Genomic DNA, 16971 nt, shown 5'->3' on the forward strand with positions numbered 1-16971 from the left:
GTGTCCATCCCCCTATAAACCACTGTGTGTTGACTTCTGCATCTGGGAGCTATAGTGTCCATCCCCCTATAAGCCACTGTGTGTTGACTCCTGCATCTGGGAGCTATAGTGTCCATCCCCTATAAACCACTGTGTGTTGACTCCTGCATCTGGGAGCTATAGTGTCCATCCCCTATAAACCACTGTGTGTTGACTCCTGCATCTGGGAGCTATAGTGTCCATCCCCCTATAAACCACTGTGTGTTGACTCCTGCATCTGGGAGCTATAGTGTCCATCCCCCTATAAACCACTGTGTTGACTCCTGCATCTGGGAGCTATAGTGTCCATCCCCTATAAACCACTGTGTGTTGACTCCTGCATCTGGGAGCTATAGTGTCCATCCCCCTATAAACCAAGTGTGTTGACTCCTGCATCTGGGAGCTATAGTGTCCATCCCCTATAAACCACTGTGTGTTGACTCCTGCATCTGGGAGCTATAGTGTCCATCCCCTATAAACCACTGTGTGTTGACTCCTGCATCTGGGAGCTATAGTGTCCATCCCCTATAAACCACTGTGTGTTGACTCCTGCATCTGGGAGCTATAGTGTCCATCCCCCTATAAACCACTGTGTGTTGACTCCTGCATCTGGGAGCTATAGTGTCCATCCCCCTATAAACCACTGTGTGTTGACTCCTGCATCTGGGAGCTATAGTGTCCATCCCCCTATAAACCACTGTGTGTTGACTCCTGCATCTGGGAGCTATAGTGTCCATCCCCCTATAAACCACTGTGTGTTGACTTCTGCATCTGGGAGCTATAGTGTCCATCCCCCTATAAACCACCGTGTGTTGACTCCTGCATCTGGGAGCTATAGTGTCCATCCCCTATAAACCACTGTGTGTTGACTCCTGCATCTGGGAGCTATAGTGTCCATCCCCTATAAACCACTGTGTGTTGACTCCTGCATCTGGGAGCTATAGTGTCCATCCCCTATAAACCACTGTGTGTTGACTCCTGCATCTGGGAGCTATAGTGTCCATCCCCCTATAAACCACTGTGTGTTGACTCCTGCATCTGGGAGCTATAGTGTCCATCCCCCTATAAACCACTGTGTTGACTCCTGCATCTGGGAGCTATAGTGTCCATCCCCCTATAAACCACTGTGTGTTGACTCCTGCATCTGGGAGCTATAGTGTCCATCCCCCTATAAACCACTGTGTGTTGACTCCTGCATCTGGGAGCTATAGTGTCCATCCCCCTATAAACCACTGTGTGTTGACTCCTGCATCTGGGAGCTATAGTGTCCATCCCCCTATAAACCACTGTGTGTTGACTTCTGCATCTGGGAGCTATAGTGTCCATCCCCCTATAAACCACTGTGTGTTGACTCCTGCATCTGGGAGCTATAGTGTCCATCCCCCTATAAACCACTGTGTGTTGACTCCTGCATCTGGGAGCTATAGTGTCCATCCCCCTATAAACCACTGTGTTGACTCCTGCATCTGGGAGCTATAGTGTCCATCCCCCTATAAACCACTGTGTTGACTCCTGCATCTGGGAGCTATAGTGTCCATCCCCCTATAAACCACTGTGTGTTGACTCCTGCATCTGGAAGCTATAGTGTCCATCCCCCTATAAACCACTGTGTGTTGACTTCTGCATCTGGGAGCTATAGTGTCCATCCCCCTATAAACCACTGTGTGTTGACTCCTGCATCTGGGAGCTATAGTGTCCATCCCCTATAAACCACTGTGTGTTGACTCCTGCATCTGGGAGCTATAGTGTCCATCCCCTATAAACCACTGTGTTGACTCCTGCATCTGGGAGCTATAGTGTCCATCCCCCTATAAACCACTGTGTGTTGACTCCTGCATCTGGGAGCTATAGTGTCCATCCCCTATAAACCACTGTGTGTTGACTCCTGCATCTGGGAGCTATAGTGTCCATCCCCCTATAAACCACCGTGTGTTGACTCCTGCATCTGGGAGCTATAGTGTCCATCCCCTATAAACCACTGTGTGTTGACTCCTGCATCTGGGAGCTATAGTGTCCATCCCCTATAAACCACTGTGTGTTGACTCCTGCATCTGGGTTTCAAAAGCGTTTCAAAAGCGTTCTTCAGCTGTCCCCATAGGAGAACCCTTTTGGGATCCAGGTAGAACCCTTTTGGGTTCCTGGTAGAACCCTCTGTGGAAAGTGTTTTACGTGGAACCAAAGGCAGTTCTTCAAAGGGTTCTCCTACGGGGACAGCCGAAGAACCCAGTTAGGTTCTAGATAGCACCTTCTTTTCCAAGGAGTGTATGGTTTAGTTCACAGTCAGGTAGCAAAATGTCATAAAAAGGACAGACCAAGGCACAGCGTGTTGAGCGCTAATCTTCTTTTATTTAACATATAAAGTGAACACTTAAACAAAAATAACAAAATGACAATCGACAGTTACGTAAGGTAACATTGACTATACGAAAAACAACCACCCAGAAAACCCAAAGGAAAAAACAGGCTGCCTAAGTATGGCTTCCAATCAGAGACAACGAAAGACACCTGCCTCTGATTGGAAACCATACTCGGCCACACATAGAAAATGAACATAGAAAATGAAAACTAGAACAAATCCCCATGAAACAAACAAACCCCAAAACACACAAAAACAACACCTCCTGCCATGCCCTGACCATCCTACAATGACAAATAACCCCTTTTTACTGGTCAGGACATGACACAAAACCAATGTACAACATTGTCTATGAATATGGTGATATTGTTTTGCCGTGTTAGTGACGTGCGTTTCCTTGTCCGTCAGAGCGAAGCCAGTGTTGACCCAGCAGTGGGTGAACGACGCGGCCTACTTTGACGGGACAGGTTATGCTGAGGTCACCTTCAAGGAGGATGCGGGGAAGATGCAGCGCTTTGAACAGGAAGTTAAACTGATAAGTCACAACGGCATCCTGCTCATGCTCCTCAGCCAGGTCAGAGGTTACACTACTACTGCTGCTGGGATTTATTAAGTCTCAAGATGACTGTACTGGCATGAAAATATATGTTCTCAGTGTTTTAACACGTGATAGGATGTGATGAACTGTCCCGAGGGGAAACTGTCTTAGACTGCTGTATACAAAGAACTGCTGTGTCCCATAGACTGTTAACACTCTTAGTATCATATTATAATGTAGCTACTGACTGTTAACACTCTTCTAAAAACAATGTTTTGGGTCCTGATTTACTTGGACCCTGCCCATCATGGATTTAAAAAATGTGGAATGGTGTGACTATTGTCATCGTTAAATCCCAAGTGGTGGAAAAAGTACTCAGCTGTCATACTTGAGTAAAAGTAAAAGATACCTTAATAGAAAATCACTCAAGTAAAAGCGAAAGTCACCCAGTAAAATACTACTTGAGTAAAAGTCTAAATGTATTCGGTTTTAAATATACTTAAGTATCAACATTTTAAGTATAAATCATTTCAAATTCCTTATATTAAGCAAACCAGATGACAGCATTTTCTTATTTCTGTACCTTTTATTTAACTAGGGACGTCAGTTAAGGACAAATTCTTATTTATAATGACGGCCTACCCTCGCCAAATCCAGACGATGCTGGGCCAATTGATACCTTGTTGCGTCCTGTTTTAACCTGTCTGTGTATTGATACCCCTGTTGCTTCCTGTTTTAACCTGTCTGTGTATTTATACCCTGTTGCTTCCTGTTTTAACCTGTCTGTGTGTATTGATACCTTGTTGCTTCCTGTTTTAACTTGTCTGTGTATTTATACCCTGTTGCTTCCTGTTTTAACCTGTCTGTGTATTGATACCCCTGTTGCTTCCTGTTTTAACCTGTCTGTGTATTTATACCCTGTTGCTTCCTGTTTTAACCTGTCTGTGTATTTATACCCCTGTTGCTTCCTGTTTTAACCTGTCTGTGTATTTATACCCTGTTGCTTCCTGTTTTAACCTGTCTGTGTATTGATACCCCTGTTGCTTCCTGTTTTAACCTGTCTGTGTATATATACCCTGTTGCTTCCTGTTTTAACCTGTCTGTGTATTGATACCCATGTTGCTTCCTGTTTTAACCTGTCTGTGTATTGATACCCCTGTTGCTTCCTGTTTTAACCTGTCTGTGTATTGATACCTTGTTAGTTCCTGTTTTAACCTGTCTGTGTATTGATACCCTGTTAGTTCCTGTGTTAACCTGTCTGTGTATTGATACCTTGTTAGTTCCTGTGTTAACATGTCTGTGTATTGATACCTTGTTAGTTCCTGTTTTAACCTGTCTGTGTATTGATACCTTGTTAGTTCCTGTGTTAACATGTCTGTGTATTGATACCTTGTTAGTTCCTGTTTTAACCTGTCTGTGTATTGATACCTTGTTAGTTCCTGTGTTAACCTGTCTGTGTATTGATACCCCTGTTGCTTCCTGTGTTAACCTGTCTGTGTATTGATACCCTGTTAGTTCCTGTGTTAACCTGTCTGTGTATTGATACCTTGTTAGTTCCTGTTTTAACCTGTCTGTGTATTTTTACCCTGTTGCTTCCTGTTTTAACCTGTCTGTGTATTGATACCCCTGTTGCTTCCTGTTTTAACCTGTCTGTGTATTTATACCCTGTTGCTTCCTGTTTTAACCTGTCTGTGTATTGATACCTTGTTAGTTCCTGTGTTAACCTGTCTGTGTATTGATACCCCTGTTGCTTCCTGTTTTAACCTGTCTGTGTATTGATACCTTGTTAGTTCCTGTGTTAACCTGTCTGTGTATTGATACCTTGTTAGTTCCTGTGTTAACCTGTCTGTGTATTGATACCTTGTTAGTTCCTGTTTTAACCTGTCTGTGTATTGATACCTTGTTAGTTCCTGTTTTAACCTGTCTGTGTATTGATACCCTGTTAGTTCCTGTGTTAACCTGTCTGTGTATTGATACCTTGTTAGTTCCTGTTTTAACCTGTCTGTGTATTGATACCTTGTTAGTTCCTGTGTTAACCTGTCTGTGTATTGATACCCTGTTAGTTCCTGTGTTAACCTGTCTGTGTATTGATACCTTGTTAGTTCCTGTTTTAACCTGTCTGTGTATTGATACCTTGTTAGTTCCTGTGTTAACCTGTCTGTGTATTGATACCCCTGTTGCTTCCTGTTTTAACCTGTCTGTGTATTGATACCTTGTTAGTTCCTGTGTTAACCTGTCTGTGTATTGATACCCCTGTTGCTTCCTGTGTTAACCTGTCTGTGTATTGATACCTTGTTAGTTCCTGTTTTAACCTGTCTGTGTATTGATACCTTGTTAGTTCCTGTGTTAACCTGTCTGTGTATTGATACCTTGTTAGTTCCTGTTTTAACCTGTCTGTGTATTGATACCTTGTTAGTTCCTGTGTTAACCTGTCTGTGTATTGATACCTTGTTAGTTCCTGTTTTAACCTGTCTGTGTATTGATACCTTGTTAGTTCCTGTGTTAACCTGTCTGTGTATTTGACCCCATCAGGAGAAGTTCCTGTGCTTGGCGGTGCGTCAGGGACGTCTCAGGGTCTTCTATGACGTCACTGGTTCTCTACAGGAGCTGGAGCCTAAAGACCCAGACTCCCCTCTCCTCAAGATCAGCGACGCTGACCCCAGATCTGTAAGAAACATTCAAAGACTGACCCCAGATCTGTAAGAAACATTCAAAGACTGACCCCAAATCTGTAAGAAACATTCAGAGACTGACCCCAGATCTGTAAGAAACATTCAAAGACTGACCCCAGATCTGTAAGAAACATTCAAAGACTGACCCCAGATCTGTAAGAAACATTCAAAGACTGACCCCAGATCTGTAAGAAACATTCAAAGACTGACCCCAGATCTGTAAGAAACATTCAAAGACTGACCCCAAATCTGTAAGAAACATTCAAAGATTGACCCCAGATCTGTAAGAAACATTCAAAGACTGACCCCAGATCTGTAAGAAACATTCAAAGACTGACCCCAAATCTGTAAGAAACATTCAAAGACTGACCCCAGATCTGTAAGAAACATTCAAAGACTGACCCCAAATCTGTAAGAAACATTCAAAGATTGACCCCAGATCTGTAAGAAACATTCAAAGACTGACCCCAGATCTGTAAGAAACATTCAAAGACTGACCCCAAATCTGTAAGAAACATTCAAAGACTGACCCCAGATCTGTAAGAAACATTCAAAGACTGACCCCAAATCTGTAAGAAACATTCAAAGACTGACCCCAGATCTGTAAGAAACATTCAGCTGTTGCTAGTGTTAAAGACTGACCCCAGATCTGTAAGAAACATTCAGCTGTTGCTAGTGTTAAAGACTGACCCCAAATCTGTAAGGACACTCGACATTAAAGCTAGTGTAAACATAGAAATAGAGTTGCTCTTGGAAACGCAGTAGAATACACGCAGTAGAATACACGCAGTAGAATACACGCAGTAGAATACACGCAGTATAATACACGCAGTAGAATACACGCAGTATAATACACACAGTATAATACATGTAGTATAATACACGCAGTATAATACACGCAGTATAATACACGAAGTATAATACACGCAGTATAATACACGCAGTAGAATACACGCAGTAGAATACACGCAGTATAATACACGCAGTAGAATACACGCAGCAGAATACACGCAGTATAATACACACAGTATAATACACGCAGTAGAATACACGCAGTATAATACACACAGAATTCATTAATTGTCTTTGGACAACAAGTAGTAAGTAGGTATTGTGGTGGTGTGATGAGGAAGTTTGCAGTTTTGGAGAAGAAATTTCTTAACCTCAAGACATTTTCTCCTGGAAGGTTAAAACCTTTTTGTTGTTGTTGCAGGGGGCTAAATCAGGGTCAAACAGAGATTTTCTTGGTAGTTTTAAACAAATCTACTTTGAAACCAAAGTATCTACCTCACACACATGGTTATGTGTTTAAAGAAAGAAGACATTTGGACCATGTCAGATAGAGAGTTGAAATGTATTACATTATGAGTTTACATCCCAATATTACACTTTATATACATCACAGAAGACTGAAATATAACAAAACTGTTTGATATAGAAACACCAGATTTTGAGGCATTTAAAACCAAAAAATTATGTTTCTATAAACTATGATAAAATATGAATAACATTCCACCCATGAGCCCACTAGGGGGCGCTTTGGTCGTTGGTTCCGCAGGTTGTAAAATGGCGTGTTTGTGTTGCTGTGTAGTTAGAGATCATTATCCTGCTCTACGATACGACCACACGTGTAGTGGTGAGGAACAACCGCATAAACATGTTCAACTACGTCTTCACTACGCCCCTGCCACGCTTCGAAGGCAGCTACTACCTGGCCGGAGTCCCCGAGGACAAGATGCCTGAGAAGTGAGCCACGCACACACACACACACACACACACACGCAGACACACACACGCACACACACACACACACGCAGACACACACACGCACACACACACCAAAACGCACGCAGACACAAACACACACACACACACACGCATACACACACACGCGCACACGCACACACACGCAGACACACACGCACGCAGACACAAACACACACACACACATACGCACACAGACACATACGCACACAGACACGCACGCAGACACACACACACACACACACACACACACAGGAAAGACATTTCCAAGTATGAAACAGTATTTGACTGCGGTATTTGACCTCTTCATGATATTTTTCTCCCTCTACCCAGCCTGAAGGCCCTGTTTCCTCGTCAGGGATCTCTTAAAGGCTGTTTCAGGAACATCAAGGCCATGAACTCTCACATCGACCTGAAGAGAATGAGCAGCTCTGGGGTCAGCTACGGCTGTACCAACGACTTACTGGTTAGTATATATACACACACACACACACACGTATATAACAACTGGTCTGTGGTCAGCTACGGCTGTGCCAACGACTTACTGGTTAGTATATATACACACACACGTATATAACAACTGGTCTGGGATCAGCTACGGCTGTGCCAACGACTTACTGGTTAGTATATATACACACACACACACACACGTATATAACAACTGGTCTGTGGTCAGCTACGGCTGTGCCAACGACTTACTGGTTAGTATATATACACACACACACACACACGTATATAACAACTGGTCTGTGGTCAGCTACGGCTGTGCCAACAACTTACTGGTTAGTATATATACACACACACACACACACGTATATAACAACTGGTCTGGGGTCAGCTACGGCTGTGCCAACAACTTACTGGTTAGTATATATACACACACACACGTATATAACAACTGGTCTGGGGTCAGCTACGGCTGTGCCAACGACTTACTGGTTAGTATATATACACACACGTATATAACAACTGGTCTGGGATCAGCTACGGCTGTGCCAACAACTTACTGGTTAGTATATATATACACACACACACACACACACGTATATAACAGCTGGTCTGGGGTCAGCTACGGCTGTGCCAACGACTTACTGGTTAGTATATATACACACACACAGGTATATAACAACTGGTCTGGGATCAGCTACAGCTGTGCCAATGACTTACTGGTTAGTATATATACACACACACACGTATGTAACAACTGGTCTGGGGTCAGCTACGGCTGTGCCAACGACTTACTGGTTAGTATATATACACACACACACACGTATATAACAACTGGTCTGGGATCAGCTACGGCTGTGCCAACAACTTACTGGTTAGTATATATATACACACACACACGTATATAACAACTGGTCTGGGATCAGCTACGGCTGTGCCAACAACTTACTGGTTAGTATATATACACACACACACGTATATAACAACTGGTCTGGGATCAGCTACGGCTGTGCCAACGACTTACTGGTTAGTATATATACACACACACGTATATAACAACTGGTCTGGGATCAGCTACGGCTGTGCCAATGACTTACTGGTTAGTATATATACACACACACGTATATAACAACTGGTCTGGGATCAGCTACGGCTGTGCCAATGACTTACTGGTTAGTATATATACACACACACGTATATAACAACTGGTCTGGGATCAGCTACGGCTGTGCCAACAACTTACTGGTTAGTATACTGTTAGTTATGGGCAGATCTGGGGTCAGCTACGGCTGTGCCAGCAGTCTGCTGTTGAGCATTGAGACAATAGGGACAGATGAAATATTCCCTGACCAAGATCAGCTGTCCTTTTAGACCCGTTGATGAGACGCCAATGGCCATGCTAATTCTGTGCTCTCTCTGTGTGTCAGGTGGCTCGAGAGGCTCACTTCTCAGGCCAGAGTTACCTGGACCTGTCTCCAGACAACATCCCTGCTCTCAGTAACAACTTCTACGCCGGCTTCGGCTTCCGCACAGACCAGAAGAACGGACTCATGTTCTACCACCAGGCTCAGGTACTGCTCGTATTCTCTGTCTGTCTCTCTGTCTGTCTGTCTTTCTCTCTGTCTCTCCCTCTCTCTCTCTCTCTCTCTCTCTCTCTGTCTGTCTCTGTTTCTCTGTCTCTCTGTCTCTCTCTGTCTCTCTCTCTGTCTCTCTCTCTCTCTGTCTGTCTCTCTGTCTCTCTCTGTCTCTTGCTCTCTGTCTTTGTCTCTCTCTGTTCTCTCTCTTTCTCTCACTCGCTGTTCTCTCTCTTTCTCTTTCTCTCTCTCTCTCTCTCTCTCTCTCTCTCTCTCTCTCTCTCTCTCTCTCTCTCTCTCTCTCTCTCAATTCAATTCAATTCAATTCAATTCAATTTGCTTTATTGGCATGACGTAACAATGTACATATTGCCAAAGCTTATTTTGGATATTTACAATATGAATTTTTGGGGGGGACAATCAAAATTGTCAAAGGGACAACAATAACAACAATAACCAAGGGTCAAAATAACCATACATTCAACAATAACAATAAGCATACAGTAGAGGACATGTGCAGGTTGATTGGTCTGTCAGACACTGTCCCTCATCTTATGGCAGGCAGCAATGTAGTGTGCTGCCAACCCACAGCTCTCTGCGTCCTCCCCCAACAGGACGGGTAGCCTATTCTCATCAGAGAATAAGGGTTTCAAATTTGGGAAAATGACACTCTCTAATTGTTTTATATTTTTGACATTTTGTCAGGAAATGCAGCTCCGTCTCAGGTTCTGCTGTTGTGCAGTGGTTGCACAGCCTTTCCTCTACAGGGAGCCAGGTTTTCCTGTGTCTACCCTTCTCAATTGCAAGGCTGTGCTCACTGAGCCTGTACTTTGTCAAGGTTTTTCTAAGGTTTTGATCAGTAACCGTGGTCAAATAGTTAGCCACGATGTACTGTCGATTTAGGGACAGAGAGCACTGCATTTTGCTTTGTGTTTGTGCTTGTGTTTCCCAATAAGCAATGTAGTTTTGTTTTGACTGTGTTGTAATTTGGTTTATTCTGATTGATTGGATGTTCTGGTCCTGAGGCTTCAGTGTGTTAGTAGAACAGGTTAGAGAACTCAGCCCCAGGACCAGCTGGATGAGGGTCCTGAGGCTTCAGTGTGTTAGTAGAACAGGTTAGAGAACTCAGCCCCAGGACCAGCTGGATGAGGGTCCTGAGGCTTCAGTGTGTTAGTAGAACAGGTTAGAGAACTCAGCCCCAGGACCAGCTGGATGAGGGTCCTGAGGCTTCAGTGTGTTAGTAGAACAGGTTAGTGAACTCAGCCCCAGGACCAGCTGGATGAGGGTCCTGAGGCTTCAGTGTGTTAGTAGAACAGGTTAGTGAACTCAGCAACCAGGACCAGCTGGATGAGGGTCCTGAGGCTTCAGTGTGTTAGTAGAACAGGTTAGAGAACTCAGCCCCAGGACCAGCTGGATGAGGGTCCTGAGACTTCAGTGTGTTAGTAGAACAGGTTTGTGAACTCAGCCCCAGGACCAGCTGGATGAGGGTCCTGAGGCTTCAGTGTGTTAGTAGAACAGGTTAGAGAACTCAGCCCCAGGACCAGCTGGATGAGGGTCCTGAGACTTCAGTGTGTTAGTAGAACAGGTTTGTGAACTCAGCCCCAGGACCAGCTGGATGAGGGGACTCTTTTCTTTGCTCAGCTCTTGGCATTGCAGGGCTTGGTAATGATATGAGAGAGGGGTCACTGTATTTTAGATGTTTCCAAAACTTAATTGCTCTTTTTTGAGTTTTTATTATTAGTGGATATTGGCCTAATTCTGCCCTACATGCATTGTTTATAGTTTTCCTCTGGACATGTAGGAGAATCTTAGAGAACTCTGCATGCAGGGTTTCAATGGCATGTTTGTCCCATTGGGTGAAATCTTGTTTTGGAAGTGGACCCCACACCTCACTGCCATAAAGTGCAATTGGTTCAAAGACATATTCAATTAGTTCGTTGATGAAAATATTGAAGAGTGCTCTCTCTCTGTCTCTCTCTCCCTTTCTCTCGCTCTCTGTTCTCTCTGTGCCTCTATCTCTCTGTTCTCTCTCTCTGTCTCTCTCTCCCTCTCTCTCGCTCTCTGTTCTCTCTCTGCCTCTTATCTCTCTGTTCTCTCTCTCCCTCTCTCTCGCTCTCTGTTCTCTCTGCCTCTATCTCTCTGTTCTCTCTCTGCCTCTTATCTCTCTGTTCTCTCTCTCCCTCTCTCTCGCTCTCTGTTCTCTCTGCCTCTATCTCTCTGTTCTCTCTCTTTGTCTCTCTCTCTCATCAGGACAGTGTGTAATGTGTAATGTAATGTAGTGTAATGTAATAATGTAATGTAGTGTAGTGTAACGTAATGTAATGTAATGTAATGTAATGTGTTCTCTCATCAGGACGGAGTCTGTCAGGTGTTCCTGGATAAGGGTCATGTGGTAGTGAGGGCAGCTAACAGCGAGGTGAAGACTCAGAAGACCTACAACGATGACAACGATCATTATTTAACTCTGTACAGCAACAACAATGGGTAGGATTTACCATCCACCAACTAAATGATTATTATGTAACTCTGTACAACAACAGGTAGGATTTACCATCCACCAACTAAATGATTATTATGTAACTCTGTACAACAACAGGTAGGATTTACCATCCACCAACTAAATGATTATTATGTAACTCTGTACAACAACAGGTAGGATTTACCATCCACCAACTAAATGATTATTATGTAACTCTGTACAACAACAGGTAGGATTTACCATCCACCAACTAAATGATTATTATGTAACTCTGTACAACAACGGGTAGGATTTACCATCCACCAACTAAATGATTATTATGTAACTCTGTACAACAACAGGTAGGATTTACCATCCACCAACTAAATGATTATTATGTAACTCTGTACAACAACAGGTAGGATTTACCATCCACCAACTAAATGATTATTATGTAACTCTGTACAACAACAGGTAGGATTTACCATCCACCAACTAAATGATTATTATGTAACTCTGTACAACAACAGGTAGGATTTACCATCCACCAACTAAATGATTATTATGTAACTCTGTACAACAACAGGTAGGATTTACCATCCACCAACTAAATGATTATTATGTAACTCTATACAGCAACAGGTAGGATTTACCATCCACCAACTAAATGATTATTATGTAACTCTGTACAACAACAGGTAGGATTTACCATCCACCAACTAAATGATTATTATGTAACTCTGTACAACAACAGGTAGGATTTACCATCCACCAACTAAATGATTATAATGTAACTCTATACCGCTACAATAGCTGGATGCTATTGGATAAATTATACTCTTACTATAGTTAGATACTGTAGCTGTAGAATCTCAATGAAACCACTGCCCATGTGACATGTTGTGTCTCTGACGTGTTGCTGATGTCTTGTGTCGTTGTTTTGTGTTGCTGATGTCTTGTGTCGTTGTTTTGAGTCTCTGACGTGTTGCTGATGTCTTGTGTCGTTGTTTTATGTCTCTGACGTGTTGCTGATGTCTTGTGTCATTGTTTTGTGTCTCTGACGTGTTGCTGATGTCTTCTGTCGTTGTTTTGAGTCTCTGACGTGTTGCTGATGTCTTGTGTCGTTGTTTTGTGTCTCTGACGTGTTGCTGTTGTGTTGTGTTGCTGATGTCTTGTGTCGTTGTTTTGTGTCTCTGACGTGTTGCTGATGTCTTGTGTCGTTGTTTTGTGTCTCTGACGTGTTGCTGATGTCTTGTGTCGTTGTTTTGTGTCTCTGACGTGTTGCTGATGTCTTGTGTCGTTGTTTTGTGTTGCTGATGTCTTGTGTCGTTGTTTTGCGTCTCTGACGTGTTGCTGATGTCTTGTGTCGTTGTGTTGTGTTGCTGATGTCTTGTGTCGTTGTTTTGCGTCTCTGGCGTGTTGCTGATGTCTTGTGTCGTGGTTTTGTGTCTCTGACGTGTTGCTGATGTCTTGTGTCGTTGTTTTGTGTCTCTGACGTGTTGCTGATGTCTTGTGTCGTTGTGTTGTGTTGCTGATGTCTTGTGTCGTTGTTTTGCGTCTCTGGCGTGTTGCTGATGTCTTGTGTCGTGGTTTTGTGTCTCCGTAGGTTACGTCTGTATGTGGATGACGTATTGGAGAAGGCTGGGGATACTGGTCGTGGAGGGGCCAGCAGCCAGGTTGTACTACTACCTGGAGGGGTCTACCTGGGAGGAACACCTGACAACAGCCTCAACAACCTTACCGGCTGTATTAGCAACCTGTTCATCAAGAGGTTAGTAACCTTACTGGCTGTATTAGCAACCTGTTCATCAAGAGGTTAGTTACCTTACTGGCTGTCATAGTAACCTGTTCATCAAGAGGTTAGTTACCTTACTGGCTGTCATAGTAACCTGTTCATCAAGAGGTTAGTTACCTTACTGGCTGTCATAGTAACCTGTTCATCAAGAGGTTAGTTACCTTACTGGCTGCCATAGTAACCTGTTCATCAAGAGGTTAGTTACCTTACTGGCTGTCATAGTAACCTTACTGGCTGTCATAGTAACCTTACCGGCTGTCTTAGCAACCTTAACAGCTGTCTTAGCAACCTGTTCATCAAGAGGTTAGTAACCTTACTGGCTGCCATAGTAACCTTACTGGCTGCCATAGTAACCTTACCGGCTGCCATAGTAACCTGTTCATCAAGAGGTTAGTAACCTTACTGGCTGCCATAGTAACCTGTTCATCAAGAGGTTAGTTACCTTACCGGCTGCCATAGTAACCTGTTCATCAAGAGGTTAGTAACCTTACTGGCTGCCATAGTAACCTGTTCATCAAGAGGTTAGTTACCTTACTGGCTGTCATAGTAACCTTACTGGCTGTCATAGTAACCTTACCGGCTGTCTTAGCAACCTTAACAGCTGTCTTAGCAACCTGTTCATCAAGAGGTTAGTAACCTTACTGGCTGCCATAGTAACCTTACTGGCTGCCATAGTAACCTTACCGGCTGCCATAGTAACCTGTTCATCAAGAGGTTAGTAACCTTACTGGCTGCCATAGTAACCTGTTAATCAAGAGGTGAACAAAATATGGGGTTAAGAGCACAGGAATAGACAGAGCAGAAAAAATAGGGAGGTGTGGAGGATTACATGAGTTTCACAGTTTAAATTTAGAGATGGATATGTTGCTACTACTACTAGATTAGAAGCTACTTTTCGAAGACTAGATGTGACCTTCCACTGTGTGTAGGACTATAACTGGAACTGTAGCCCATGACAACGGGCAAACAACACTATAATGACTGTAACGTTACTCTACAGAGACAAGCCTTCTCAGATGGTGATGAACCTGATGAACGCTAAGCAGAACATCGACGTCCCTCTAGATTGTCCCGCTGCCAAGAAACCTCAGCAGATCCTGGCCACACTCCCACGCCAGAAGAGGCCTAAGGTACCTGATCTGACAATATCACATTCACTCTGGATTGAGTGGGTTGACCTGACGCCATAGAGAAATACAGTATATTACTGTAATATATCACATTCACTCTGTATTGAGTGGGTTGACCTGACGCCATAGAGAAATACAGTATATTACTGTAATATATCACATTCACTCTGTATTGAGTGGGTTGACCTGACACATAGAGAAATACAGTACATTACTGTAATATATCATATTCACTCTGTATTGAGTGGGTTGACCTGACAATATAGAGAAATACAGTACATTACTGTAATATATCATATTCACTCTGGATTGAGTGGGTTGACCTGACAACATAGAGAAATACAGTATATTACTGTAATATATCATATTCACTCTGGATTGAGTGGGTTGACCTGACAACATAGAGAAATACAGTATATTACTGTAATATATAACATTCACTCTGGATTGAGTGGGGTGACCTGACAATATAGAGAAATACAGTATATTACTGTAATATATCACATTCACTCTGTATTGAGTGGGTTGACCTGACAATATAGAGAAATACAGTATATTACTGTAATATATAACATTCACTCTGGATTGAGTGGGTTGACCTGACAATATAGAGAAATACAGTATATTACTGTAATATATCACATTCACTCTGTATTGAGTGGGTTGACCTGACAACATAGAGATATACAGTATATTATATAGCATCTGTCTGTGTGTGTACGCATGTGTCTTAGTCACCAATGCCGATGGTCACCTCACAATTAGTCTCCATCACATTCTCAGCGTCTAACTTTCATATACACCTGCTCGTCGAACATCTCATTCCAAAATCATGGGTATTAATATGGAGTTGGTCCCCCCCTTTCATGCAATAACAGCCTCCACTCGTCTGGGAAGGCTTTCCACTAGATGTTGGAACATTGCAGCGTTGATTTCCCTTCACTGGAACTAAGGGGCCCGGACCATAAAAAAACAGCCCCAGACCATTATTCCTCCTCCACCAAACTTTACAGTTGCCACTAAGCATTGGGGCAGGTAGCGTTCTCCTGGCATTTGACAAACACAGATTCGTCCCTCGGACTGCCAGATGGTGAAGCGTGATTCATCACTCCAGAGAAAGCGTTTCCACTGCTCCAGAGTCCAATGTCGGCAAACTTTACACCACTCCAGCCAACGCTTGGCATTGTGCGTGGTGATCTTAGGCCTGTGTGTGGCTGCTCGGCCATGGAAACCCATTTCATGAAGCTTCTGACGAACAGTTCTTGTGCTGAAATTTGCAACCGAGGACAGGTGACTTCGCTACACAAGGACAGGTGAACTCGCTACACGAGGACAGGTGAACTCGCTACTCGAGGACAGGTGAACTCGCTACACGCTTCAGCGGTCCCATTCTGTGAGCTTGTGTGGCCTACCACTTTGCGGCTGAGCCGTTGTTGCTCCTAGACATTTCTACTTCACAATAACAGCACTTACAGTTAACCGGGGGCAGCTCTAGCATGGCAGAAATTTGACAAACTGACTTGTTGGAAAGGTGGCATCCTATGACGGTGTCACGTTGAAAGTCACTGAGCTCTTCAGTACGGGCCATTCTACTGCCAATTTTTGTCTATGGAGATTGCATGGCTGTGTGCTCGATTTTATACACCTGTCAGAAACGGGTGTGGGTGTAATAGCCGAATCCACTAATTTGAAGGGGTGTCCACATACTTTAGACCATGTAGTGTATCAGTGGATGAATAACTCTCTATCTACCCTTTGACCTGGTCCTTTACAACAACTCACTCTGATATTCTCTCTTTCCCCCCTCCCCCCCTCTCTACCTCTACAGGGTAAACACAGGAAGCCAGCAGGTGGTGGTGGGTCAGGGGGGCGGAGCCGCAGTGCCAGGGAGGCCTGCCAGGGGGAACTGGCCAATCAGGAAGTCGGAGCTCTGCATTTCAGCGGCTCCTCCCACAGCCACCAGCGTTACGACACGCTGCCCGAGGCCTTCAGCAGGACGTGAGTACTTCCTGTGTTCACCATATCCAGTCCTCTGGGATCTAGGACTATCTAGGGTGTTGGGCTAGGAGTCTATCAGGAATCCAGCTAGAGTGGTGTTTGAGATCGGCTACATTGCGGTCGGCGACTACAGATTGACTGATCTGCAAATCACCTTGCATCCTAAATAACCGCTCAGTATTATTTGTAGATCAGTCAATCTGTGATCAGCGACGGAGCGA

At 43.8% G+C, this 16971-nt stretch overlaps 1 protein-coding gene across 1 annotated transcript in view; it reads left to right on the forward strand.

Moving 5' to 3' along the window:
* LOC106566304 (laminin subunit alpha-5) overlaps positions 1–16971 on the forward strand; it is a 230278-nt gene that overhangs the window by 200023 nt on the left and 13284 nt on the right. Inside the window, exons 63-71 of the mRNA XM_082959682.1 lie at positions 2783–2948; positions 5445–5579; positions 7176–7330; positions 7682–7814; positions 9223–9366; positions 11723–11853; positions 13434–13598; positions 14623–14752; positions 16581–16750. Of these exons, the coding sequence (XP_082815808.1) occupies positions 2783–2948; positions 5445–5579; positions 7176–7330; positions 7682–7814; positions 9223–9366; positions 11723–11853; positions 13434–13598; positions 14623–14752; positions 16581–16750 (1329 nt within the window). The remainder of the gene's footprint in view (positions 1–2782; positions 2949–5444; positions 5580–7175; positions 7331–7681; positions 7815–9222; positions 9367–11722; positions 11854–13433; positions 13599–14622; positions 14753–16580; positions 16751–16971) is intronic.

The sequence above is a fragment of the Salmo salar genome, chromosome 13 (assembly GCF_965601325.2).
Source record: "Salmo salar chromosome 13, fSalSal1, whole genome shotgun sequence".
In the NCBI taxonomy this organism is placed as follows: domain Eukaryota; kingdom Metazoa; phylum Chordata; class Actinopteri; order Salmoniformes; family Salmonidae; genus Salmo; species Salmo salar.